This window comes from Fringilla coelebs (assembly GCF_963513975.1).
Source record: "Fringilla coelebs genome assembly, chromosome: 14".
Classification (NCBI taxonomy): domain Eukaryota; kingdom Metazoa; phylum Chordata; class Aves; order Passeriformes; family Fringillidae; genus Fringilla; species Fringilla coelebs.
This window is the reverse complement of record NC_140040.1, coordinates 19889319-19915444: the sequence shown is the minus strand read 5'-3', so window position 1 is coordinate 19915444 and position 26126 is coordinate 19889319. Positions and strand designations below refer to the sequence as shown.

The 26126-nt window shown below is 47.8% G+C and overlaps 3 protein-coding genes across 6 annotated transcripts; 2 read left to right on the top strand and 1 right to left on the bottom strand.

The window, feature by feature from the left end:
* Positions 1–2397: 2397 nt before the first annotated feature.
* Positions 2398–9040, top strand: LOC311159314 (uncharacterized protein; the record flags this gene model as incomplete). Its single annotated transcript, XM_084215309.1, has 2 exons — positions 2398–2682; positions 4639–9040. 2 exons carry the CDS (start codon positions 2398–2400, stop codon positions 6124–6126), a joined length of 1773 nt encoding a protein of 590 aa, XP_084071435.1. The 3' UTR covers positions 6127–9040.
* A 1486-nt stretch (positions 9041–10526) lies between these two features.
* On the bottom strand, positions 10527–22275 carry TK2 (thymidine kinase 2). Of its 2 annotated transcripts, none has more exons than XM_084215327.1 (10): positions 22098–22275; positions 21374–21411; positions 20558–20632; positions 19169–19222; positions 17130–17219; positions 15709–15782; positions 13104–13192; positions 12732–12811; positions 11431–11511; positions 10527–11034 (listed from the first exon to the last, which is right to left on the bottom strand). In XM_084215327.1, the coding sequence occupies exons 1-10, from the start codon at positions 22192–22194 to the stop codon at positions 10936–10938; spliced, it is 777 nt and encodes a 258-aa protein (XP_084071453.1). In that variant the 5' UTR covers positions 22195–22275; the 3' UTR covers positions 10527–10935. The 2 variants fall into 2 exon arrangements, with proteins under 2 accessions (XP_084071453.1, XP_084071454.1); XM_084215328.1 differs by lacking the exon at positions 22098–22275 and adding an exon at positions 21935–22049.
* Positions 22201–26063, top strand: CKLF (chemokine like factor). Of its 3 annotated transcripts, XM_084215331.1 has the most exons (4): positions 22201–22485; positions 22562–22720; positions 24007–24102; positions 25685–26063. In XM_084215331.1, exons 1-4 carry the CDS (start codon positions 22318–22320, stop codon positions 25787–25789), a joined length of 528 nt encoding a protein of 175 aa, XP_084071457.1. In that variant the 5' UTR covers positions 22201–22317; the 3' UTR covers positions 25790–26063. The 3 variants fall into 3 exon arrangements, with proteins under 3 accessions (XP_084071457.1, XP_084071456.1, XP_084071455.1); XM_084215330.1 differs by lacking the exon at positions 25685–26063 and having other exon boundaries at positions 22201–22431; positions 24007–25656; XM_084215329.1 differs by lacking the exon at positions 25685–26063 and having other exon boundaries at positions 24007–25656.
* Positions 26064–26126: the final 63 nt, after the last annotated feature.

Genomic DNA, 26126 nt, shown 5'->3' with positions numbered 1-26126 from the left:
GAGAGATGTCTGCCCCTCTGAAGGTGCTCCAACAGCTTCCGATGCCACTACTGCAGGTGGTGAAATTCCTTGTAATGATGCAGTAAGGACATGCTTTCATTTCTAGAAAATATTGCAGATCTTGGATAAAGCTCAGCAAAGTTGGCAGAGTAATGTTGCTCTTGAGAAATTCATCTCCTGCTATCAGATATTATCCTATCCTTTCATAATTCTAATACCAGTGCTAAAACCCAGGCTTAACACAGACCTTTGATTTATTATGAGGGTGAAATCAGAAAGAAAACTGGACATGCTATTTCTTGCTACATGATAACAACCCTGTGTTTCTGTAGTCGTCTCTTCTGCTTCAATTTTTAGTATACTGATCTTATACAGAACTTTTAGTAAAGAACACACACGTGTTTGGGTTGGCTTCCATGCTTTTTATTTTACATCTCTGGGACCACCCACGACTGAGCAACTGCCGAGGAAGCAATTCTGTGCTTCAGTCACTTACATTTGGATTTTACCTTTGTCAGAGGCCACAGGAACAAGCACTGGAGCAGCCAGGTCCCTCCTGCTCTGAGAGACAAGTCAGTGTCCAAGCTCAAGAAGGGCAGAGTCAAATTACTGAAGTCAGGACACTGAAAATGGACATGTATCACCAAGGGAAAATATGAAAATGACAAAATAGGAATAATAGGCCAATCACCCCAGAAATATTCAAACAGATCATTTTTTAGCACAGCAAGGTGAGTAAAGATATATTTCCTGAATGGAAACCACATCCAACTGATCTAAGTGGTCTTGGTACAGTCTGACAAATGATTCCCTTCCTTACCCTACAGAAATTATTTCTACGTGAAATTCTGGCCATAGACTTCTGTGAAATAAAATAATCATCATCATATGAGAGAATATTTATCAATTCGTGAAGTCACGCAGGAGCACAACATCACGGAGGCCACAGGTGGTGACTGGAAAATTCAGATTCCAAAAATCAAGGTTAGAAAAGCACCTGGGTCATGGGTGTGTTTTCCAGTTGCTGGATCCAGCCTCCCTTTAACCCCTGGGCAGGGCAGTTCTCATTTAACCCCCGGGCAGGGCAGTTCTCATTTAACCCCAGAGCAGGGCAGTTCTCATTTAACCCCCGGGCAGGGCAGTTCTCATTTAACCCCAGAGCAGGGCAGTTCTCACCCCGGCGCAGGGCAGTTCTCATTTCACCCCCGGGCAGGGCAGTTCTCATTTAACCCCAGAGCAGGGCAGTTCTCATTTAACCCCAGAGCAGGGCAGTTCTCATTTAACCCCGGGGCAGGGCAGTTCTCATTTAACCCCCAGGCAGGGCAGTTCTCATTTAACCCCAGAGCAGGGCAGTTCTCATTTCACCCCCGGGCAGGGCAGTTCTCATTTAACCCCGGGGCAGGGCAGTTCTCACCCCAGGGCAGGGCAGTTCTCATTTAACCCCAGGGCAGGGCAGTTCTCATTTAACCCCAGAGCAGGGCAGTTCTCATTTAACCCCAGAGCAGGGCAGTTCTCATTTCACCCCCGGGCAGGGCAGTTCTCATTTAACCCCCGGGCAGGGCAGTTCTCATTTAACCCCGGGGCAGGGCAGTTCTCACCCCGGGGCAGGGCAGTTCTCATTTAACCCCGGGGCAGGGCAGTTCTCACCCCGTCGCAGGGCAGTTCTCACCCCAGGGCAGACACAAACCTCTCGCAGCCAGAGACATGACCAGCAGAGAGGGGTCTGAGGGCTAACCAACACAGAAGTTATACCATTTGTGACCAATGACCGCTGATACCTCTGCTAAAATGTGCAGTGTAAACTTTTGATGACCAGGGAGCTTTTGGTGGATCTCCAGGAGCTCCCTGCTCCGTGCAATCCAGGTTAGAGTACAGAAACACCTCCCGGCGGTGTGAGAATTGGCGCTGCGCACCGGGAAGCCACCGACACCCTGAGACACCCTGAGACATCCCGGGACATTCCCGGGACATTCCGCCGCCCTTACCGCACCTCCCCTCACCGCCCCTGTCGCGACAAGCCCCGCCCTTACCGCACCTCCCCTCACCGCCCCTGTCGCGACAAGCCCCGCCCTTACCGCACCTCCCCTCACCGCCCCTGTCGCGACAAGCCCCGCCCTTACCGCACCTCCCCTCACCGCCCCTGTCGCGACAAGCCCCGCCCTTACCGCACCTCCCCTCACCGCCCCTGTCGCGACAAGCCCCGCCCTTACCGCACCTCCCCTCACCGCCCCTGTCGCGACAAGCCCGAGCCCTCACCGCCCTCCCGCCTTTCACTTTCGATTCGCGGGGCTCCGCCCCCGCTCTGACTGACAGGCAGAAGAACCAATGGCTGCCCGGCTGGCGGGCGGTACCGGCCAATGGCGGCGCGGGGCGGGCCCGCGGGGCGGGCCCGGCGCCATGGCGGAGCCGGCGCTGCTGAGGGAGTACGTGTCGCACCTGGCGGCCCGCGCGGCGCAGGGACAGCTCGCGGCCTGCGCCGACCCCGCGCTCAAGGCCCGGGCGCGGCGGCTGCTGGGCCCGGGGCGCCGCGGGGCCCTGGACGTGCGCGGCGTGGCCGAGCGCTGCCGGCGGGCCCGGGGCGGCCGCGCCCTGCGCGACCTGCTCAAGGCGCTGGAGCTGCTGGAGCTGCTCTGCGTCAACCTCCTGCTGTGCCCCTGGCGCCGGGAGATCCGCTCCCTCAAGGTACGGCACTGCCGCCCGCCCCGCCGGGGTACGAGGCCGCTTCCCGGGCCGGGGCTTGGCAGCGGCACCGGGAGGTGGGAGCGGGGCCAGGGGCACACCCTGCTCGGGGCAGGGAGCGGGGCCAGGCACACATCCTGCTCGGGGCCGGGTGCCCTGCACGGTGCACGGCTGCTCGGAGGTGTGCATTGGCCTTCACAGGCCTTGTCCTCGCTGAGGCCCTGAGTGCTGAGCAGCTCCGGGGCTTGGGAGCGGAGCCCCTCGTTGTGGTGAGGCAGCAGGGAAGGTAAAAGCTACTCCGCAAGGCTTTGCCTTTCTTCACACTTAGCTGTGACCAGGATCTGCCTGTTAGCAGGGCTCTGTTAGCAGGGGTGTTTTCAGCCGTGGCCATCTGCAGTGGCTCTGTGCCACCGGCCAGGTGAGCCAGTGCCTCTCTGGTCCCTGATCCCAGCTCTGAGGTTGCAGCTGCTGCAGCGGGCAGGGACAGCCCCTTGGAAAGAGGAAATGCTGCTGGTTTTTGCAGCAGGGTGGTCACGGTTACCCCACTTCCCCAGCACACTGAGCACGTCTCATTGCCCAGAAGACACAGCCATCTTCACACATCCCAATTTTAAATAGACTCCCCAGACACCCAAATGCATTTCCCTAAAACAGGACAAAGCACAAGATAGTCAGGTCTACACTTAGTGTGTTCAGCTTTTCTAACACAAGAATCCTAGGCTGCATTAATATTAAACTTTGAAGACCACTGTGGGCGACCCAAAGTTTAAGACAGCGTGCTGCAGGCCTGAAATAATTCTACTGCAAGGCACAAGTTGGAGAACAACCAGTACCTTGTGCATGTAGAGATTTGATTAAAAGCTACTGAAATACATGGGATAGTATTTCCCATGTCCTGCCTCTCACCTGCTCTGATGTCCCTGTGGTGCCTGCAGCTGCCCCCCCTCCAGAAGGAACAGAAGGTGGGGAGTGCAGGGCACTGTTCATGGATTTATCTGAGAATTATCTGTGGCCATTCTGGGGGTCAGTTTTGTTCTCCTGAATCTCCTGCTTGCGACACCAATGCTCAGGGTCAGCCTTGGTCTGGCCCAAGCTGGGCAGCCTGAAAACAAGGTACCCCACTCCTGGAAAGCCTGGCTTTGCATTCCCACCTCTGTTCTGTTCTGACTTGCCAGGCATTGGTCATGCCCAGCTCAGAATAGTCTCTCCTGTCACAGGGTTTCAGACAAAACCAAAAACCACTTCCATGGTACAAAGTAGGCCTCCTGCCTGTGGTAGCTCTAAAGCCAAGCAAACATTGAACAGTTTTTTAAGGTGGTGCACAGCAGCATTTTATTGGTGTTTTGGAGACAGCTTGTGCAAAGAGAGGTGTTTGAACAATACTTCTGTTAGAATAGTCTCTCTTCAGAAAGCTGCTTTTAAAAAATGCAGGTTAATTCAAGGGTAGCAGAGTTCACAGCAGGAGTCTAAACCATGGAAAAAGAAAACATTGCAGACTTGTCCCCAGTTCAGAAATGGGATTCACAGTGTCTGTTTCTTTAGGAAAAGACCTCAGTGATTCATTCTATGAATCTCTGTTTGTTTCAAAAGCTTAGGTTCAGTAGAACACAAAAGGTTTATTTCTGAGTTTCTCTAGTTTGACTAAAATGATTTCCTTACTCTCTTCCTTTTTGAGTACTGGTACTGTCAGCCAAGACCCCAGCAGGTTTAAACTGGCACAGCTTCACTGGAACTGATGTGCTGTAGCAAAGCCACAATGCTCGAGAGGCTGCCAAAACAGTGCTGTTAGAAAAGCCTCGCTCACTGCAATTCAAAACTCAGACTTGTGGAACATGGCTTTGTGAAAGCTGTAAGCAAGTCTTGAAGTATTTTTGATCTTTAGGAAATCAGCTGTTTCACAATTCCCTGCACCCTTTCCCCCAGTGTTCACCAGCTTTTCCATGTTGTGTTCTGTTCCAGACCTTCACTGGTAGTTTTGTCTACTACATCCAGCCAGTGCTCCCAGATGACATTGTGAAAGCAGTCCTGGAGAAAATAGGGTATGTTGCAACTACAGCAACAGAGTTTTCACTTGTCAAAAAGAGAAACAATGAGGAAATGAAGCAGACTGCATTTGAGATATTCCTGGCAAGAATTGAGTGTGAGGCCATCCTGGAGATGACAAATGAAGAAGCACATGGCAGTGTGGAGAAGAGCCCGCAGCAGGGAACACAAACACATTGGCATCGAGGAGAGAAGGATGAGGAACATCAGACACCCCAGAGAGGAGACACTGACAGTCTGGGAGATGAAGGGAGCAGTGAGACACCTTTGTGCCTTGTCCCCCAGCAGAAGCGTTCAGCTCCCTGTGCTGCATCCTCGGAAGCTGCTGGGAGTGTGAGGATCACAGGGGATGGGGCTCAGTCAGCAGCTGCTGCATCCCCCGGCAGCCTCCCCCAGCACCAGAGGCAAAGCATCGACACCGCGCATCTGCCAGGCAAGGGCTCAGACAGCGAGGAGTTCCTGATCAAATACAGTGACATTGTCATAGCACAAACACCCATCTTCAGTGAGAGTCTCTCTCCAAAGGCTTTGGAAAAGGAGCCAAGAGCCAGGCTGAGTGAGGAGCGTGCCTTGGCAGGGGCTGCAGAGCTGGCTGCACGAGCGCTGGGGCCTGCGCCTCTGTCCCCGGGAGCCAGCGGCCCCCCAGCCTTTGCCATGTTTGCTGACAGCTCCTGTGACAGCAAAACCACCTTGGAGTTTGAAGCTCCAGGAGTCCCAGAAGGATCAATTGAAGCAGAAATTAATGATGCCATGAATTGCATAGACCCAGCCCCTGGTGATGAGCCCACTGAGCTGAAGTCCATGCCCTACAAGGACTTTGCCTCTGCCCAAAACTGCAGTGTCCCCCGGGAAGAGGACATTTGTGACCTGTCTTTAACCTTCACAGAACTACGAATCAAGGATGCTCAGGAAGAACTTATGTATCCAGTAGAGGAAAGTGGCCAGCCTGAGGCAGTGGCCTATGCAGGAACAAGTGACAGGCACATTAGAGAATTCAGTGGCTCCCAAATAAAACATACATACCTGACTGATGCTGGGCTGCTTAAGAGAACAATGTCACACCCTGAGCCACCTTCAGGTCTATGCTGTACTGCTGGGCACACAGAGGATGCCACTGCTGGTTCTGACAGCAAGAGACTGTTCATGGATGCTGCTAAGGGTCACCCAGCTTCTGAGTGCTTCAGACATGTCAGAGAGCCCCCCAACCTCACCTACATCCCCCCCCAAAGCATTGATGTGCAGCCCTCACATGGGGGCAGGAGGGGCCTGGGGCAGCCTGCAGGTGACTCTGCAGGAGGCAGGGAAGGGAAGCTGGAGCACTGTCATTGCCAAGAGACTGACAGCCAGGAGCCTTATGTCATCATTGACAGAAGCGAGCAGGCAGCGCTGAGCCATCACACCTGAGCCTGTGGTGCTTTATCTGTCATTACCTGGGGGGAATGTCCTCTCACCTGTGGCCTTGATCCTGTTGTCAGGGGGATGATTAGCTTTGTCACAACGGTTCTAAAAAAAACCTGAACCACATCACTGCCTTGGGGCAGTAAATAGCAGGAGTTACACAAATTCCTAATGGTTCCTTTCACAAGGAAACCTGAATGGTCACCTTTTAAAGGGCAGGCAAACTTCTATAGATTTAAATCCACTTAATTCATTAGTCACATTCCTTCTGGTTGTTCTTAATGCCAGACAGGTTTCTTCAGCTGGCCATCCTACTTCTCGTTTTTCCCTTCACAGACCTATTCCTGGAGTACTCTTCCAGTACATGGTAAATTCTTCTAAACTGGAAGTTTAGAAATGCCATACTGGACTGTACTCATTAACTCTCTGCATTCCTCTGAAGCTGTGTCTGAGCTAATCTTCCTCCTGACTTCAGCTGAAAACAGGTTTAGAAAGTTTGATAACATTCCTTTAAAGAGAGAAACAGCTCTGTGAACACTTGGTTTTGTAGAGGCATTGACCTGTGTTACAGGTTTTATAACTAACCAATATATAAGCATTTGTTACCAAAGTATTTTGTGGCCACCACCACAATTTCCAAGAGAAGCCTTGAGCATTGCAACTGTTAACTGAAGCCAGCAGAGAGAGGTCCAACCACAGCTGCCATTTCCCTTGCCCCTGCTCCTGACACTTAATTCTGCACAGAATTTTTCTTCAGGCCAGTTCATCTCACTAAAATGAAGAGAAAAAAATCTCACTCTTCACGATTTTAATGGCAGGAAAAAAAATCTGCTCAGAGAAGGATCCCAGTGAGCAGCAGAGGCAGGATCAGGGATATCCTGCAGGTGGGAGTGCTGTGTGGAAAGCTCAGGAGTGTTGGATCAGCTGGAAGCTGGGATCCCAGCACTGAGCCTGTGTCACACACAGCTCTGAATTCATTTGGGAAAGCACACTGCTGCTGTGCTTAGGCACAGTCTCCAGTGCTATTTACACAAATACCTCCAGAGGGTGTCAGAGGGTGATGCCTAGCAGCAGGACAAGGAGCAATGGCCATAAACTAAAACACAAAAAATTTCGTCCCAACATGAGTAAACACTTGTTTTCCTGCAGGGGGCAGAGCCCTGGAGCTGATGCCCAGGGAGGCTGTGGAGTCTCCCTCTCTGGGACATTTCAAACCTACCTGGACATGCTCCTGTGTCACCTGCTCCAGGTCACCCTGCCTGGGCAGGGCTTGGACTGGGTGACCTCCAGAGGTCCCTTCCAACCCTAAAAATTCTGGGATTTTATGATACACTTGTTACCTAGAAAGACACTTCAATAGTGCTTCAAGTAGCTTTTTCAGTAGTACTGAAATGTGTGCTGGTTTGGGCTGGGGTAGAGTTATTTTCTTCACAGTGGCTAATACGGAGCTCAGTTCTAAATGCTAAAAAATGCCTTTCATGTACACTTAAAATATTAGCTAAAAGTAATTTTGTATTAATTGTTTATAATTGACTTTCATCCCAGAAAAAAATCAGAGGAGCATACATGGATTAGACTAGAAAAACCTCAGGAACTAAAATATAAAGGTTTGCTTTTTGAAGAACTAATGGTTGAAATTCTGTCATCCCTTGATTCCAGCAGTGTAGGAGAAAGAATTTGCTCAAGGTAACACCACAGGAGAGGACTGCCTTCAGCTCTGGGTGGGCTTGTGAGAAATGGGTGTTAGGAACAAAAAGCATTCACAAGTAACAGTGGCATCCTTTGGGCTGTAAGATTCTCTACTAAACCATAAAGTGACATTTTCTGTGCTGTGCAAAATGTATGTCCATAGTGAAATTAGAATTAAGAACAAACTGAGATGACTGAGCTTCAGAAATACAGAACCATTTCCAAAGAAATTGTTCTTTTGGACTCTTAGAGAAGTAAAAGTTTTGAAAGTTTAACAGAAGGTATCAAGAATAGCTGGTATCCCCCTACAAAGAAGCTGCAAGAAGTAAGATAATTATTTAGCATACAAAATCTTACTTTTAAGCTGGAATTTTAAAGGTTTACAACAGAGCAGTAGAATGGCATTCCTGGAATCACAAGCTTAGTACTTCACTAGGAAATGCTCTCTCTGTGCACTTATTAAGAAAAGAAGCAGCTGATCAGATGGGAATTACAGGACAGGAGCTGCAGTTCCTGACTGGGTGTGGTTCTTCCAATGCAATGGGTTTTAGGCAAACCCTACAAGAGCAGCAGCTTCAGATATTGTTGAAAAGCCACATTACTGAATGTTTGTATCCTGCACAAAGTGCCTGACAAATGTCTGTACAAGTGATCAAAGTGCTGTTGAAGCCTTGCTTGTTCCAGCTAAACCAACCAAAACCAGTAGGGGGAAAAATACATTCTGTACTTCTGGGATCATTCCCCTAAAACTACCAGAAAATCAGTGTGAGAGCAATCTGAGTGCTGCAGTGAAAGGATTCCCTTGAAGGCAGCACCCAGAGGGTAAAGCACAAGAGAAGGGCAACCCAGCACTTCGCTCACAGGTCCTGGAATGAAACCCCCACTGGTTTTCTGTACTCTCCAAGTACTTACAGGGCATAATAAACTGATCATGACATAAACCCAAAAAAATCACCTGTGTTTTTCTTTATAAAAAGCAGTAAAATCAAAGAATGCAAACCAGTTAAGAAATCAATTAATTCTAGGATGTTTTTAGAAACAATTGAAAAGAGTAACAAACATAGTCCCTGTATTTTCACTATTCCTCAGCTCAGCCAGAGTAGGGCTGGGGTCCTCATGAACACAAAATAAGCTCTCTATAAAAAGCTAGCTGAAAAAAACCCTCAGGGCCATACTGCAATAATTTACAAAAACTGTGGATTTTTAAATTTTTTGGCACTGAATTCAGTGGGACTACCAGTGCACAGTTCTCTTCAGAACTAAGCTATATTGTGATGTCCTGTAGAGCAGAAAGAACTTCCTGAATTCAATGAAGTTGCATTAATGTGGGCAGGACTAGAGCAAAACACCATTTCAAACTGGTAAGATCTGCTTAACAAAGCTACTTTAACTTGATGCACTTCATTTGCTGCCTCCAATAATAAAAGAATGTAGATCCCACCTCTGGTCTGAAGTGTGTAAAGCCTGGGCAGGAAGGAGTCAATGCCTTGCTGTGCCTCAGGCACCTGATGGCCACTCTGGCTGTGCCTGGAAAGGGGAACAAAGGAGCAGAGGGTAGGGCAGTACCCTCCTGGAGCCGGACTCCTGCTCAGGTCCATGGTGCCCACACAGCACAGGAGCACGAGGGGCAAAGCCAGAGGGGCACTGAGACCACCCAGGCCTCAGAACACCCTGACTCCTGCCAGGAAGGCTCCACCTGAGGGCTCTGCATGGCCCTCAGAGCTGGACTGACAGAGGAATCATTTCCCTGGGGAGGGATACAGCTGTTCCCATGCTAAATGAAATGTCTGCAACCCTCTGAACCTCTTGTTTGGTGGGTACTGCCCCTAGGGATCAAGACTGAACGTTGATCTGACTGTGGATATCGAAATTCCAACACTGAAATTCCAACAATCCAGCCTCATTGTTGTGAGATCTTTCCACTACCTACTCTTACCCTTGCCTCCCATACTTTGTGCTATTTTTGTACCTGAATAGAAGACCCAAAGAGCTGCACCCCTCCTCTTAACTGCAATTCAGTTGTTAGAAAATCACAGAATTACTGAGGTTGGAAAACACCTGGGAGGTCTTTGGGTCCAGGCTGTTGTCAGCACTGTGACCCAGCCCGGAGCACCGAGTGCCGCTGCCAGCCGTGCCCTGGAGCCGCAGGGGCAGCGTGGCTGCAGTGCAGGGCCCGTGGGACCTCATGGCACACCCACCCAGCCTGGCCAGGGCCCTCAGCACAGCCTTCCCATTCCTGCCAAGGCCATCACCCCAGTTAGCTGAGGGTCAGCTCATGCCCCCCTCCAGACCATCAGAAAAGGTTAAACAGGGCTGTTCCCAGCATGGATCCCAGGGGATCCCATTCCCACCACCCTGGGCCTGGCCAGCAGCCCGGTGCTATCCCAGCCAAGCTGGGGCTGCAGCTTCTCCATGAGATGCCATGGGAGAGGGGCTCAAAGGCTCTGCTGAGTTCCAGGGAGACACATCCACAGCCTTTCCCTCACCCACCAGGAGGGCACCTGGCTGGGGAAGATGAGGTGGTCCAGGCAGAACCTGCCCCTCCTACCCAGACTGGCAGGGGCAGATCCCGTGGTGATCCCGTGGTTGGTGATCCCGTGGTGAGCCCGTCCATGCCCTGTGCTCACACTCAGGATGATCTGCTGGGCCCCAGGGCCGGGCTGACATAAACAAACCAGCTCTGTCATAAGCAAACCTCCCTGGTACACACCCTGGCCCTTTGGTGTTGTTTCAGGCCAATTCACCCCAAGGGGGTCATTAGTGAAACCTCAGGCACCCTCCCTCAGAGGGACGTTGTAATAAACCATTTATTTCAAATTACAGCAACAGGGTTGTCTTTGGAGAAAAAAAAAAAAGTTACTTCTAGGAAGCAGCAGGGAAGTGGGAAACGAGGGAAACAGCCATATTTTAGCTGAACAGAACTGACACAGTAAAGTGATTGAAAACCTAAAAACACAAAAGGAATTGATTCACATTCTGTTCCTGATTGGTACCTGATCATTTCAGAGAGGTAAGTCCATAGCGTTCTACAAAGCATAGTGCAAAAACAATACCCATTATATTTAAATATTAAAGATACCAACTCAGACTTCAATAGATCATTTCTGATACAACAGGCACAGGCTTCTATAAACAGTGCTGTCTGTTAGCTGGGTTCAGTATTTGGTCCCGGTTTTCTTCATACTTCTCTATCATTTTCTGCATGTCATGGTCAGCTCCAATAACCTTGGAGAGAAGAGGATGAACACTGGCAATAACTGACACCATAAAACTTGGTTTCCTTTGAGCAGAACAGAACAGGACTACCAGTGCAGCCAAACTGGGATACTCCTATGGATTTGCCCAAGCTGCTTCCTGCTGGGAATTTGGCATTCCCTGAAAAGCACCACGGCTGATCCTGCAAGCAATCCCAGTGAACAGCCCCTCAAATTCCACTGCAGAGAGGGCAGACCCCACTTCTGTGCTACACACCAACAGCTACCACGTTTGTCAGAGGTTGTCCTTCTCCAAAGGTTATCAGAAAAGCAGATTTATTTACTTTTACCTCTAAAAAATGCTCCTATTATTTGGAAAGCACAATCCCCCACATGCCTAATTGGTTATAATAAAAATAATACTCACAAGTACTGGGCAGGAAACTTCAAACAGTGCACGTTTAATGAGCCACTCTTCATAGAGCTCATGAATAGCTTCTAAATATTCCTAGAAAAGAGGCACTGGAATAATACAAATGCCCAGGGATGACACACACATTGCAATCTTTATCCACTGGGAAGTAGTTAAGAGACACATATAAAAGCCTGCAACACATCTTCCACTAACAAAAAATAAAAAGCATCAGAAGGTTTTTCAGAAAAATTAATTCCCAGTATAAAGTTTAACTCTAGGAAGACCTCAAAGACACAGCTCACAGGAGCACAGGGCTCTCAGCTCCTTTTAAGATCAAGCAACCGTGATTCTCTCCCACAGGTAAAATGTGGTTCAAGATTTTACAGAAAAAAAATACAACAAAGTAAGGACAAAAAGGGCAAGGCTGCAAAGAATATGTATGGGAGGCGCTTTCTGTGTCAGTACATTTCCCTAGAATTCCCAGCTCACTTTCTCATAACTCAATTTCCTCTAAAAGCTCTCCTGCCTGTCATGAACTGGCTTTTTTCTTCATGGAGACCACTTCACATTGCTCATTCATAACTGCTCCCCTCCTCTTCAGCAGAGCTGCAAAATAACACAAGGGCTCTTCAAATCCATTACAGGAGGATTTATTCTCAAAATTTCACATGGCCCAAAATTTAGCTCTTTGCACAGATCTTCAACTGATGATTGCTTCTCCTGAGCCACCCACCCAGGGCTGCAGAGGGAACTGCATTCATGTCTGGTCAGGCTTCTTCAGAAGCCTTGTGGCATGAGGGGCCAGGCTGTGACTTGGCACAGAAATCACTGTTCCATCAGCACAGCTTGTTTTACAGCAGACTCCCAAGCTCACAGTTTTCAAGGAGCTGCTTCCTTTCAGCCACAGCAGAGACACTTTTCATGCACAAACATCTTGGTGGGAGCAGACAGCAAAGTGCCCACAGAAACCTCAGCACCTGCATGCCCAGGCACCCATGCTACACCTGGGTGCTTTTGTGCCATTTCATGGTACAAAACAATTGACTTTTACATCCTAGAGAAGATTACCAGTTGATTAATGCTGCACCTAAAGTCAGCTACAGCAGAACACCTGGGAGACTCAGCATGCATGACAGATAAAAATAAATTTAGATTTAAAAATAAATCTAAATTCAATATTCAGGGTTTAGCTTGCAGTGGAAACAGCTGCACCACATTCTGGCAATATACTCAGGATACCATTTTAGTATTTAGTTGGAATTGTTCCATTTTCAAAGCTCTTTGTGAGCACATATATCACAGGAACTCCTTACCAGAGGAATGACTTTTTCCTCTTCCCTGCATCGTGTCTTTAGCCTCTCATAACAAACTTCAGGAGATGTCTGCAAATAAACTGCAGGAACAAAAATGTTAATAGTTATGTTCAAGGATCAGCTTTAAAAGCAAATAAGAAACTCACTTCACAAACTATAGAAGGGAAGGATCCTGGCTTGGGTACCACCACCGGACCTCCCCTTTGGCACTACCCAACCCATGAACCACCCACAAACCCAGGCTGTCTGATGGTGGTCACTTTTATACTGAATAATGTGATTATTTATGAGCCAGGACACAAGAATTATTTTCTTCTCCCAGAAAGGAAGCCCACCCACAAACACAGCCCTCCAGACCCCTCAAGATGTTACCTATCAAATCAACTGAAACATCAGTGTTGTTCTGGATCCAGTCAAACCATTCACTTAGGACAGCATAATCCACCTCTGGCATTTTTCCACTGAACAAACACAAGAGGCATCTGAGCAGCATGCAGAAATCAACTCCAAACTCTCATGGTGCTCACCCGACCACAATCCTTCCCCATTGAATCCAACATTTGTGAAAAGAAGCCCATGCAAATTGAAGGCCACATAAACCATTGTTTATAAAACAGAAAGACCAAATCTTTTCCTTTTTTTTAAGTACTCAATGGTATCTATTGCTCAGGTTCTCTGTATCAGCATCAGTTCAAATCTGTCCCAGGGCATGTCACCAGAAGGGCTGGATTTACTGAGCAGCACCAACAATTCCTTATAGAAGCCACAGTAAAAGGCAGCAAAAATATAATTTCAGTGTGTCAATAAATTTACTCCCACTGTAAGAAATATTTGTGGAAAGAGTAGTGAAATATTCAATATGCTTAGCTCTGAACTCAGAGCACAGAATGTTGGAGACAAATGTCCCAAAGTTATCTCAGCAACAACAATAAAGTATCAGACAACTCAAGTAAAAGGGAGTTACTGAGGACATGTTAAGAATCACTCACTATGTTTTCATTAGCATATCAATTTTCACTTATTACCATATTCCTCAGTGTCAAATATTATTAATTTTACAGTATCCTCTCTTCAAAACTGGTGACAGTAAAACATACGTTTTCCTAAACACATTTGCAATAGAAAAAAATTTAAGAAGATGGAGTTGGGAGGCTCCTGTGCTCTCCAGCTGAATGATTCAGACCAGTTAGACCATTTTAAACAGGACTGGAGAAAAATATTCCACAGATTTCTAAACCAGTCCCCTGGCAACTTGCTTTGATCACTTGCAAAAGTGAGCAAAAGTAATACAGATATTTCCCTAAGTATGGAAAAAAGCAAAATCCCTGTTTGTGCCCCAAATGATCTGCCATCCAGAAATGGGGTAACACTGCTCACTGCTGCTCTTCTTGATAATCACATCAGTTCTGGGTAGCAGGGATCTACATCAGCCAGTCTTATGGTGCTACTTTGCTCCAGGATAGATGGGGGAAACAGGAAGGCTGAAAGGAACTGGAAATAGGAAAAAGCTCCACTGCTCTTACCCTAAAAGACAAATACATCCAAGTCAATTCTGCATTGACCTGCCCCACAGACAGCACATCTTTGCTTTCCCTGGATAATCCTGGGAGGACTCTGGCTCAAGATCCATAAAGATACAGGGTATTTAAAAGGCACAAAATGGTGTTTACATTTCCAAAGTTTGCTGGCATTTGGCTCCTACCAAGTCAGGTTTTTACTGCCTAAGTCCAACATGAACAGAGGGAGTTTCTATCCTGACCAGTGATGGACTCAGAGGGACAGTGAACTGCAGTGCTCACCTACAGCACACCCTGCACACTCATGTGCACACACTTAAGACTCATCTAACACAGCCAGACTGACTCCTTTCTTAATGTGTCACAAAACAGCTACTTTCATACATTCCTCAATTATTCCTCCTTCTATTTATAATCCTTTTGCACATTATTTTCTTTTGGCTTGCTGTTGGTTCTATCAGCTGCCTTCTAGCTTGCTGTAACAAAACAAAGCAAATGGCTTTTTTCAACACTTGAAAAGTGCAAAACATCTTAGATGCCCTTAGAAATGTTATTATTAACTTACAGTGTTGCCACAAACAGATTTAGCCTTATAGCAACTAAGTCTTTAGGAAAAAAAGCACTTTGTCTAGAATGAAAAAAGAAGCCAGTAACTAAAACTGAGGATATTCCAGGCTGCTTGCACTGTGTGTGGACTGGGATGAATAAGAACTTCCAAAGGCTTTCCCATGGCAGAGGTGCTCGTGCAGCATGGATGACACCTTGTGGCACAAACTGGGGATTGTTACTGTTCCAGTCCCTCAAGGCCACTGAAAAACCCACTAAAATCATCTGTCACATACACCCCTCGACAGAAATTCAGCACTCCAAACAAACAAACAAAACCCTGATTCCTGCACTATATCAGTCAGTTTGGGACAGGTGAGTTATACATAGGGCAGCTAGGTGTAATTGTTATAATTGTTCTTTCTTTACTCACAGCCTACCAAGGCTTGCAGTCTATTTTGATCCTGTCAATCCTGATTCTGAGCAAAAGCACACAACTTGAGACCCTGCTTGCAAGAAATGCCAATCCTGGATGCCAGGCTGGATAACACTGCCTGGTTCTCTACCTCCCACAGTCTTATTCTTTCTATCTTTGTGGTTTTTTACCTGTCCAGCAAAATCCTGTTTGATTCAAGCAAGATTTGGGTATTCAGCTGGAGAGCCAGTAACTTCAATAGATGGTGTCTAAATAATACTGAGTGCTAAATAGTCAGGAGCACTGCTGAAAAAGCTTTTCCAGAGTCCTACAGGAAGTGGGCAGCACAGCTCACACCAAACACACTGCCACTCCAACACAGAACTGGCAGATTTCACAGGCCCCTTAAATGCACATGACCAAAGGAATTATCATTTTATTAGATATTGATTTAAAATAATGAATCCAAGCAAGTAAAGCAGAAAACCACATGCCATACCTTCGATAGAGGTTTTCCACAAAAATGTGTTTTGCACTGTGAATCGACCGCTCCATCATCCTTATGGGGGAAATCTGCAACACAGAACCTGACTCTGTACATTTCTGTGTTTGTTTTTTTTCACACTCACATGGCATACAAACTGTATGAAAGACAATTGTCAGATCTTTTGAGAAACAAACTTACTGGGAGGGTGGGAACCACAAAGCAAACAAGGACTCCTGATCTTACTCAGATTTGTTATTCAGACACCAGTTCAAAGCCAAGTGCTCAGCATTCAGCTGAGCAGTGGAAGGCAACTCAAAAAGCAGCAATCCATTTGGGATCTGCAGGACAATGGGAACTATTGCTCCCCAAAGTGCTGCTCCATCCCATGCATTGCTGGGTCACAGCACACAGCTGGCATCAGACACATTCAAGAAAGGAAACAGGACTTTTAAAAGAAGTAACTGCAGCTGACAGAGCCCTGGCCTCAGCCAGTCCTGCTCATGTTCCACCAGCACTTCATGTTGGAGCAGGGAGACCCTCTGACACTCCTGGGCCTGGCAGAGCAACTTCTCACCCAGGCTTCTGCACATTAACGAAGCAAAAATGGCTCCAGCAAGGCTCAAATGACAAAAAAAGCTCAGAGGGAAATCCTCCAGAATTCTTGAATGAACTTCTTCTCCAAGAAAAGAGGATTTCTTTTGTCTTGGAAAAACACCTCTTCCAAAAACCTTGTGATTATATGTGCCACTTTCATATTTGGCACTGCCAACAGTCTGCCCTGACACAAATTCAGAAAACAGAACATAAGAACAATCAGTAAAATATAAGCATGGCATCTGAGACCAGGTCTTGTAATCAGGGAATGGAAGACAGCATAGAATGTAACAAAAGGTGTTTGAAGGAGAAAAGAATGAAGAAATCTTGATAAAAAGGTAGGATGTGAAATTTAATATAAAAAAAAGAAAAAATTACGAGAAAGAAAGAATGTCAACCACCCGAAAAAGGAATAGAAAGTGGCAGTGGAAGTATTTTGCATAAACAGAAGAAGCAATGGCTAAATTTGTACTAGACAGCACAAAGCAGTACCATGAATTCTAACAAGTGACTACTTGGTGTTTGCCAAAGATTCGAAATAATGAAATTACAGAAAGTCACTGACATGAAACAAGGAAGAGATTAGTGCAAGCCTTGCCCTGGAGGGTGTGCCCAAAGAGCAGCATCAGTTTGGGGAAGTTGTGAGCAGGCAGGAGGCAGAGCTTTTACCCCCAGAGCCCACGCTGAGCATATCAATGTCTGCACCACAGAAATTCCTACTCACTGCAAGAACAAAGAATGAATGCACATAGCATCCTAACTCTTGAATACAATGTTAAAAGGATGTGGCACTCATAACCACATCTAATTACTTGTAAAATTAAAAGAAGTTTCCTTACCATGGGCTTGGTGTGCTGCTCCAGCATGGTCAGCTGGACATAGGTCTGCAGAGTTATCCCCCACCTTGATGCATCCTGGTACATTAAGCCCTGGGGTCAGAGATGGAAGCAGGACAGATGGACATTTATTAGGACAAACAGCACAACAGGAAGTTGGGTATTTAGGAAACTTTTCCCTACAACAGTATGGCTCTAAGAAGTGTGCTAAAACAGCTGAGATCAAGTTTGACCAAAATGAAGTGATCATTTGCTCTCCACAATGGAGCTGCAGAATTACAGCCCTGTCCCTACAGACACTGAGTGGGAGGCTGGCTGAACTCAGCAGGAATTAGTTACTCTGCACATGGAACAGTCAGAGCCAACTAATGAAAAAACCTACCTGCTACACTATTTTTGTGCCCTGACAGACCTTCAGTGCACCCAGTCCATCCAAAAATCATACAGGGCTCTAAGTATGGTCTGGGCCTCAGAAAAGGTGTCCTTTAACACAGGCTATTCTTCCCAAAGGATCCTCACAGCAGCTCTCAGGTAGCTGTTCCACTTTCTGATTGCTGCAATTCCACGCTCACACAGAACTTAAAAGCCACAATCTATCCTGCACAGCAAAGAAAGGATCTCACCCAAAATAGAACATCATTCAGTGTCTTTTGGCTGAGGTGACAGTTTTAAGTTTTAAGAAAGCAGCAAAGCTTCAGCCCACAGGTCTGACCTTCTCCTGTACTCCCTGCCAAGATGAGTTTTTCCCACTGCTCCAAGGCTGCTGTGGTGTCATGCAACACGTGCCCCACCCCTTTACTAACAATCAGAAAGGCATCAGCAACTCATAGGAGAGACCATTTACTGTTCCAGAGGGCCTGTGCTAACACTGATGGTATTTAACACATGTCAGGGCAAGTACGGCTTGGGGTGTGTCCACACTGCAGATTGCAGAGCCTGAGCACAGACCCCTGCCTCAGCCACAGGGGGGTTCTGCAGAGGGGCTGAGCCCCAGCACAGGGCTGACAGCAGGGACCACTTCCAGCATCCCAGCAAGGCCAGTGTGCAGCTGCAGCTGGGACCCAGGGACATCCTGGGGGAGCACTTCCAAGAAGCCTCGGCCACCCAAAAGACAATGGAAGGCCTCAACTCCTCACTGGGGTGAATTTTCCTTACCTGCAGCAGCCACAGGATCACAGATTCATGCAGGGTTAAAGAGTTGGAAAGGACCTTAAAGATCATCCAGTGCCACCCCTGCCATGGCAGGGACACCTCCCACTGTCCCAGGCTGCTCCAGCCCCAGTGTCCAGCCTGGCCTTGGGCACTGCCAGGGATCCAGGGGCAGCCCCAGCTGCTCTGGGGCAGCCCCAACTGCACACCCTCAGAGGAAAGAGTTCCTTCCACACATCCAACCTAAACTACCTCTCTTTTAATTTGTCCCCTTTCCCCACTGTTGTGTCCCTGCAGTTCCTGAGGAATTGTCCCTCTCTGTTCCCTGCAGCCCCTCAGACCCTGGAAGGAGCTGTGAGCTCTCCACACAACCTTCTCCTGCCCAGGCTGAGCAGCCCCAGCTCTCCCAGCCTGGCTCCCCAGGGGACGTGCTCCAGTCCCCTCAGCACCTCCGTGGCCTCCTCTGGACTTGTTCCAACAGTTCCAGGTCCTTTTTATGTTGGGGGCTCCAGAACTGTTCACAGATCTCCAGTCAAGCAACATTAACTGACAGATCCACCCCTCACCTTACCTCCTTCCCTTCCTTTAAACATGTGCAAGCACATTTAGAAACAACTGCCACACTCAGGGCTTACCTTTAACTCAGGGAATTGCTTTAACTCACCCCACTGGACACCCAGTCCTTGCCAAAACCACATTTTATATGCAGAGTTTCTATTACATGCATGTCTTAACCACAGTAGAAGCTCTTTTGCTTTGTGGAGCTTTAGTTTTTGCTTGTGAGATTTGGATCACACCTTTTGTAGCAGTTTTGCTGGCTGATAAAAAGCCATCACACATGTCTTGCTAAAAGAACAGTCACTATAACTACAGGAATAATTTCTGCCACTTACCAGGATATTATGACCTCGAACATTCCTCCACTTGGTCAAGGGTTCCTTCAAAACCTGGTTTAAAAGAATTACTCCACGTTAAATACATCTTAGATTCAAAATACTTGATGTGACCCTACCAATTATTCTTAAGGAATACTTGTGCAGTAAATCAGAGCATTCAGGACTTGCATTGGAAAGCTCATGACACTTAAAAAACCAGCACTGAATTTCTGTAACACAAAAGGTAATAATGAACACTGTTAAAAATAGAGACATGTCAATATCCAAAGTCTTCTTAGCATTTTTAAACACCTTGTAAGCCTGGAGAGAATTTTTGAGTTAAAATGAATGCAATGTAAGGGAAAGAACAGCTTAGCAGAGTACTTAGCATTTCAATGACAAGTCCATCCCCTCACAAATTAACTTCTCAGAAAGTAACACTTGTCAGCAAAGGAAGAGGATCAGACTGCTACCACATTCGTTTTCATTTTAGTTTTGTGTTTCAACAAACAAAATGTATTCAAATCTTTCACAAAATGAATCAGAAAAGCTTCTACCCTGAATAGGTAAAATCACAAGAGACCTGCCTGGTTCAAACAGGGTCTAAATCTACAATACTACTGTAGAGTCAGGCCTAAGAGAATCTCATCAGCCTGGCAACTTAAGTAGCTACTTCAAAATGCTGCACTGTACGCAAATTAAAGTCTGGTATCCTTTGGATTAATAGTTAATTACTTCATAAGGACAATTCCAGTTAAATTACCAAATAGCATCTGGCAACCCAGCATTTCTATGAGGACTCCTAAAACTTGTTGCCAAATGTGTTGCCAGGTCTGTTGGGGAAAGCATTATTATCTGTTGTACAAGAACAATTGTTCACTGAGGTTTGACCTTGATTTTGTTTAAAATGCAACAAGCCTGCCCTTCCCCTATCCTGGTCCTAAGCAACATGAAATCAAATACCAGATCAGTCTAAGAAGTTTCCTGAAACAGTTCAAACAGACTTTCCTTTTACTAAAAAAGCCATCTATTCACTGGGATCTCTGTTACATGGCATAGGTATTTTTACATACAATTCTTTACTTTGCTTTTACCAGACCCATCTAAGATTTCAGTGACATGAAATGGCAAACAGGCAAGTCCAAACATGCCCGTGCTCTGTGGGTTGCTGTTATTTTATAAAGGCACAAACACTGATTCACAGGTTTTTCTGGTATTTTGACATCCAGTACATACCATATGTGATCTAAACTTCTCTGCTGCAATTTAAAAAGTTGGGGTGGTGCCCCAGCAAGCCCCTGGTTCAGCCCCTGCTGCTCACTCCTCATACACCCGAGGGCATGCTGGCTCTATGACAAGCAGCTGCTCAGTGAGGGAAATAAAGACAAAGAAATGTGCATCCAGTACCTCAATGCTGGTAGTCTGTGCAAAATAGTCCAGGCATGTTGTTTTTCCACTGGCAATGTTGCCCTCGATACAGATCTGGTGAAAAGCAGAGTCACTTTGAGACCCCCACTGTGGCAGAGCAGTGACAGCGTGTCAGAAATGCCCCCTGTCCATTCCAACATGCCAGCTCCCCACGCTGGGAACAGATTATTTCATGGGATCCCTTTGGATGCTGTGACTCTCCCAGAACACCACTTTTTCCCTCCCTGCTACCCCCACAGCCAGCCCCTGTCCTGCTTCCAGCTTTCTTCCCCTTCCCAGGACCCCAGGGGCTCCAGAGCGTCACCTGCTGCTCCCCACTCTGCCACAGCCCACCTCAGAGACCTGACTCCCACCTTCAAATAAGTGCCAGCTGGAATATTAACTTCAGCATCTATTATATAGATAGCTTAAACCTTAAGAGGGATCAAGTTTTTATTTTCAGAAACCTAAACAACTAAAATAAACTAAGAGAATTTTTTTTTCAACTGTCTTAAAATAATTTCTAGCCCATGGGGTTATATAAGGCAATGGCAAGGCTACACATGCAAGAGTGAACCCAAACTGCCGCCTGTCCTGACACAAGCCCTCACCATTTTTGCACAATTTCACTACAATTTTCAGAACTAGACCAGAGTAGCCTTGCACAGAGTATGAGCCAGTGACAGACACACCACCAAACAGTGACACAGCCATGGCCTACAGCTGCCATCACACACACACTCAAATGATAATGGAATTACAATGAAAGAGGCTGCACTTTTTACTTTGTTTTCTGAACAAAATGCAAATACTTACAATTCTCTTTCTAGCATCTTTTTTTATCAGACGCTTATCTAGAATGGAAATAAACAACAGTTAAATCAAAGCAATTTTCATAACTTAGTTATACTGAGTCTCTTAATGTGAGACCCTCCAGGCCAGTTTTAGGTAATTATTGGGTCATGTAACAGACACATTGTGGCACCGACTGACTCAGATATGGCTAAAGTTCTCCCCTGACCCTGACACTGCCAAGAGTCCGACGGTGAGTGCTCACACTTTCACCAGATTCTTGCTCCATCTGCTGCTCCTCAGTGGTCTGCACAAGAGTAAATTAATTTTGGAAAGAGCAGCTGGAGCAGCACCCACTGGCCTCGCAGGCCCGGCGGGGTAAGGGTGAGGATTACAGAGCAGCTCAAAACAAGCACCTTACACCTCAAAACAGCGGTAAAAAACCTGTCCAAACCAAGCTGAGCTTACAGGACCCTTCACCCAGGCAAGCAGGCAGGAAGGCAGGGACGGGCTGGGCGGCCAGCCGCGGTCAGAGCTCCAGCCTGACCCCGCTCTTGCTGCCCCAAAGCCGCTCCAGAGTCCGACCTCTCTCCTGCTCCCCCGGAGCCGCTCCCGGGTCTGACCCCGCTGCTGCTGCCCCGGAGCCGCTCCAGCGCATCCCGAGGGCTCGCACAGAGCCGCAGCCGGAGCCAGGCCCAGGGGAGGCCGCCCGGGCCAGCCCGTCCCCGCGGTTCCGCCCCGCACTTACGGTCGGCAGCGGCGCGGGGCCCGCCCGCAGAGGGGCCGGGGACGGCAGTGCCCGCGCCCCGCCGGCCCCACGCCCAGGCCGCGCCCCGCCGCCACATTGCCCATCCCCGCTGCCGCCCGGACCGCGCCGCACCGGCTCCGGCCCGCCCCGGCCCTTCCGCCGCCGAGCCACCACTTCCTCCAGCCCGGCGCTCTGAGGCGGGGCTGGTTCAGCGCCGGCGATGGCCCCGGCATCACCTGCAGGATCAGCCCCGTCATCTCCCCGGCTCCCGCCGGCGTCCCGGGGTCCCGCCGCGCACCGCCCGGGCCGCTCGGCCGCCATGGGGCGGCTGCAGGTGGATCGGGCCTTCCCCCGCTCGCCGCGGGGCGCGCTGAAGATCGCCCGCACGGTACGGCCGGGGGCGGCCCGGGGCCCGCGGGCAAGGCCCGGGCCGGTGCTGACCCCCGTCCCCTCCTGTCCCTTAGCTGGTGGCGCTGACCGCCTTCATCTGCTTCGCGGCCTCGGGCGCGCACGGCGCCTACACGGCGCTGGCCGGCATGGAGACGGTGATCACCCTCCTGTTCCTGCTGCTCTACCTGCTGAGGCTCGACGCGCGGATCCGGTTCCTCTTCTGGCCGCTGGCTGTGAGTACCCGTGGGCTCCGAGTGCCGGGGTGCGATGGCTGTGAGTACTGATGGCTGTGAGTACCCGTGTCCCCGGCCCTGAGTATTGATGGACTCTGCGTACCAATGTCCCCTGGCCGTGAGTACCAATGTCTCAAAGCTGTGGGTTCTACTGTCCCCTGGCTGTGGGTAAGGCTGTCCCCAGTGTCCCCTGGCTGTGTGTATGGCTGTCTCCTGGCTGTGGGTATGGCTGTCCCCAGTGTCCCCTGGCTGTGGGTTCTGTCCACTGGCTGAGGGTACCAATGTCCCCTAGCTATGGGTTCTACTGTCCCCAATGTCCCCTGGCTGTGGGTACTGCTGTCCCCTGGCTGAGGGTACCAATGTCCCATAGCTGTGGGTTTCTACTGTCCCCTGACTATAGGTACCACTGTCTCCAGTGTCCTCTGGCTGTGGGTATGGCTGTCCCCAATGTCCGTTGGTTGTGTGTATGGCTGTCTCCTGGCTGTGAGTATGGCCGTCCCCAGTGTCCCCTGGCTGTGGGTTCTGTCCACTGGCTGAGGGTACCAATGGCCCCTAGCTGTAGGTTCTACTGTCCCCTGACTGTGGGTACCACTGTCTCCAGTGTCCCCTGGCTGTGGGTATGGCTGTCCCCAATGTCCCCTGGCTGTGGGTATGGCTGTCCCCAGTGTCCCCTGGCTGTGGGTCCTGCTGTCCCCTGGCTGTTGCGGCCGCTGGCTGTGAGCACCAGCAGGCCTGTGACCAGGAGGGATGGCCTGTCCCAGGGGACGTATTCAGCGGCTCAGTGATTGTTTCTGTACAGGTAAGGCAAGCCCCAGTGTTCTGTGGAGGTTGAGGCAGTTTTCCTAACAGAGCGTTCTGTTCCATCAGTTCCTGGACGGCTGCTGGATCCGATAACAGCCCCGCCCGGCGCAGGCACTGTTTGCCTCGCTGTGTAACACCTTCACATCACAAATTAGTCACACACTTTCACTCAAATACCAACAAGTTCTCCTCTTACTTCCCTTTTGTACATGTATTTGCTTCTTCAGTCTCTCAGGTGTAGCCAAATTGCAAAAGTTTGATGCAAAAACAACAGAAGAAAGGTAAAACAAGGAACTTTTACTATTAACACTCTTTTTGTGATCAGTCCACTGGGTGTCAGTGTCCTCTCACACAGATATTGCTGTAACTCTGTCTTCAAGGCAGTCCAGCTGTTTTTAACCATCCCTTCTGTGCTGGGAGCTCTCCACACTCTTCTTCAGGTCTGTATTTCAGAATAAACATTTTGCTTCCACTGGCTGTTTCAGGATATTATCAACTCGGTGATTGCAGCGTTGTTCCTCCTCGTTGTGGCCTTGTTTGCAATAATAATCAAGACCAACAAGGGAACATTGGTTGGAGGAGTAAGTAGGAGCATTGTTAATGACTTTCAGTTCTTAGAGTGCAGTGATTCAAACCTCTTAGTACACTCACATTGTGGTAGGACCATGCAAACATGTCTTGGAAGAACACTCTCAGCAGTAGCAAACAAGTTACATCCAGTGTATCTCACTGAAAGAAAATAATCCTCACATCACTAGTAATCTAAAGATGGTACAAGACTTAGGAATTACTGCAGAGAAGTACTGAAACACTGACAATTTCTAGAGTTTTTAAGTAACCTACATTTGCTACCATAACTTGAAATCCTAGGTGGGAGAATCCCTAGCTCTTTTAGGACTACCCAGTTTGGTTACTACTTGAGAAAAAATGCCAATGTCCTAAAAAGAGTTGAACCTTTTTAACAGACACATTGGTACCTCCCTCCTGGCATGTACACTATTTTTTCTGACACAAACTGAGGAATTATATCAGTTAAAAAGGGGTTTTGTTCATACTATGATTGTAAGAATTTTTTGTTCTTAAGATGAAATCAGTTTAATAGTTTGAGTAACTGGCATTTTTAATTCAAATGGCAATTAATGTAATTAACCTTAATAAACAATAAGGAGGGGAAGAAAACCCCTCAGTTTTGAAAGTCTCTAGAACTACAAGATAAGCTGAAATGTGACAAGCAACCAAAAGAAACCTAAAAGCTGCCACAGAGCGCTCTCAAACTCAGCTTAGGAGATGGTGAGGGGGAAAGCTGATGGCTTCACTGGCAATAGCATCCTAAGCAAAAAGGAGACTTCCTGATAGTGTCTGTGCTGGAATAGAATATTCCAGCAGTTGTGAAGTTCACAGAAATTACAGGTGGGAGCAGGAGACTGAGCAGGTAGCTGGGAACACAAGTTTGAGTGGAACATGTGACATCTTCGGTGCTGGAAGGGACAGAATCACCCCCAGCCTGTTCTCCTGAGGCACAAAGTGCCTTGAGCTGTGCTCTCCCAAGAGCTCTCCTGAAAATAACTCCCCTGATCAGATAATGCAGTGCTTGCATAAAAAACCCCAGCGTGCATATGGGATGGGGCTGAAGGGCAGGAGCTGAGTGAGTTAACTCAGTGGCTTTTCTGCAGACTTTTTTCCAGTTACCTTCCTGAGGTTGTCTATTTTTTAAATAATTTAGTACATTTTTCTTCAATTTGAAATATGTTTCCCATTCAGAGCTTCAGAGGAGAAGAGGATTTTCCTGCTGGGCTTGTTTCTGGGAATACTGACTTTCCCTTGACTTTTCTCAGGGCCAGTCCCATTAATTAAGCAGCCCTTAAAGAGACAGAAGGGCTTTCATTTAGGATAAAAACATTGTCTGGCATAATGCAGCATTAGCTTAGCTTTCAAGGAGAGCACCACACTACCTTCAAGGCCTGACACAAACATCAAACAGAGCAGGCTGTAGACAGATCTCTGAAAGCCTGATGGGATGTAAATGTGGGTGTTATTTAATTTATCAGCTGTCTCAAATCACACACATTTTCAAGGCCAGAAACAAGTATATGTTACTGATGAGTCACTACAGTAAAAGTTCGAGACTGATTGGGGGAACTAATTTTATGGTAATTTTTATAGGTGTTGGGTCTTATATTGCTTGTTCTCTGCATTGTCGACGCGCTTCTTCTTTGCAAGAAGATTAGCCATGATAAAGCAAGAGGAAGGAGTGCTCCTGCCAAATAAGAATGACATGTTAGTGAAAGAATGAGTTCTCCATTCTGTTTCCCCACTCTTTTTTAAAGAATGTGTTTTCACGTGCTCACTTTTGAATTTCCTGTGCACTGATGTTTCTGCAAGTATCATTTATAAGGTTTTGTACTTTTCCAAATGCAGTTTCAGCGTTGCAATTTTACCAAAGTTTCAGAGAAAATTGTTGTGTTTTTCTAAAGTTAATTATGTTTTTACTTGTACAAAAATTATTTTCATGGTTGTCTTTCTCTAATAAAAATAAAATACAAACGGGCTTAAGTGCATGATTGAATCTTATTTATTTACTAAGCGCAAAAAAGTACAGTAGAGT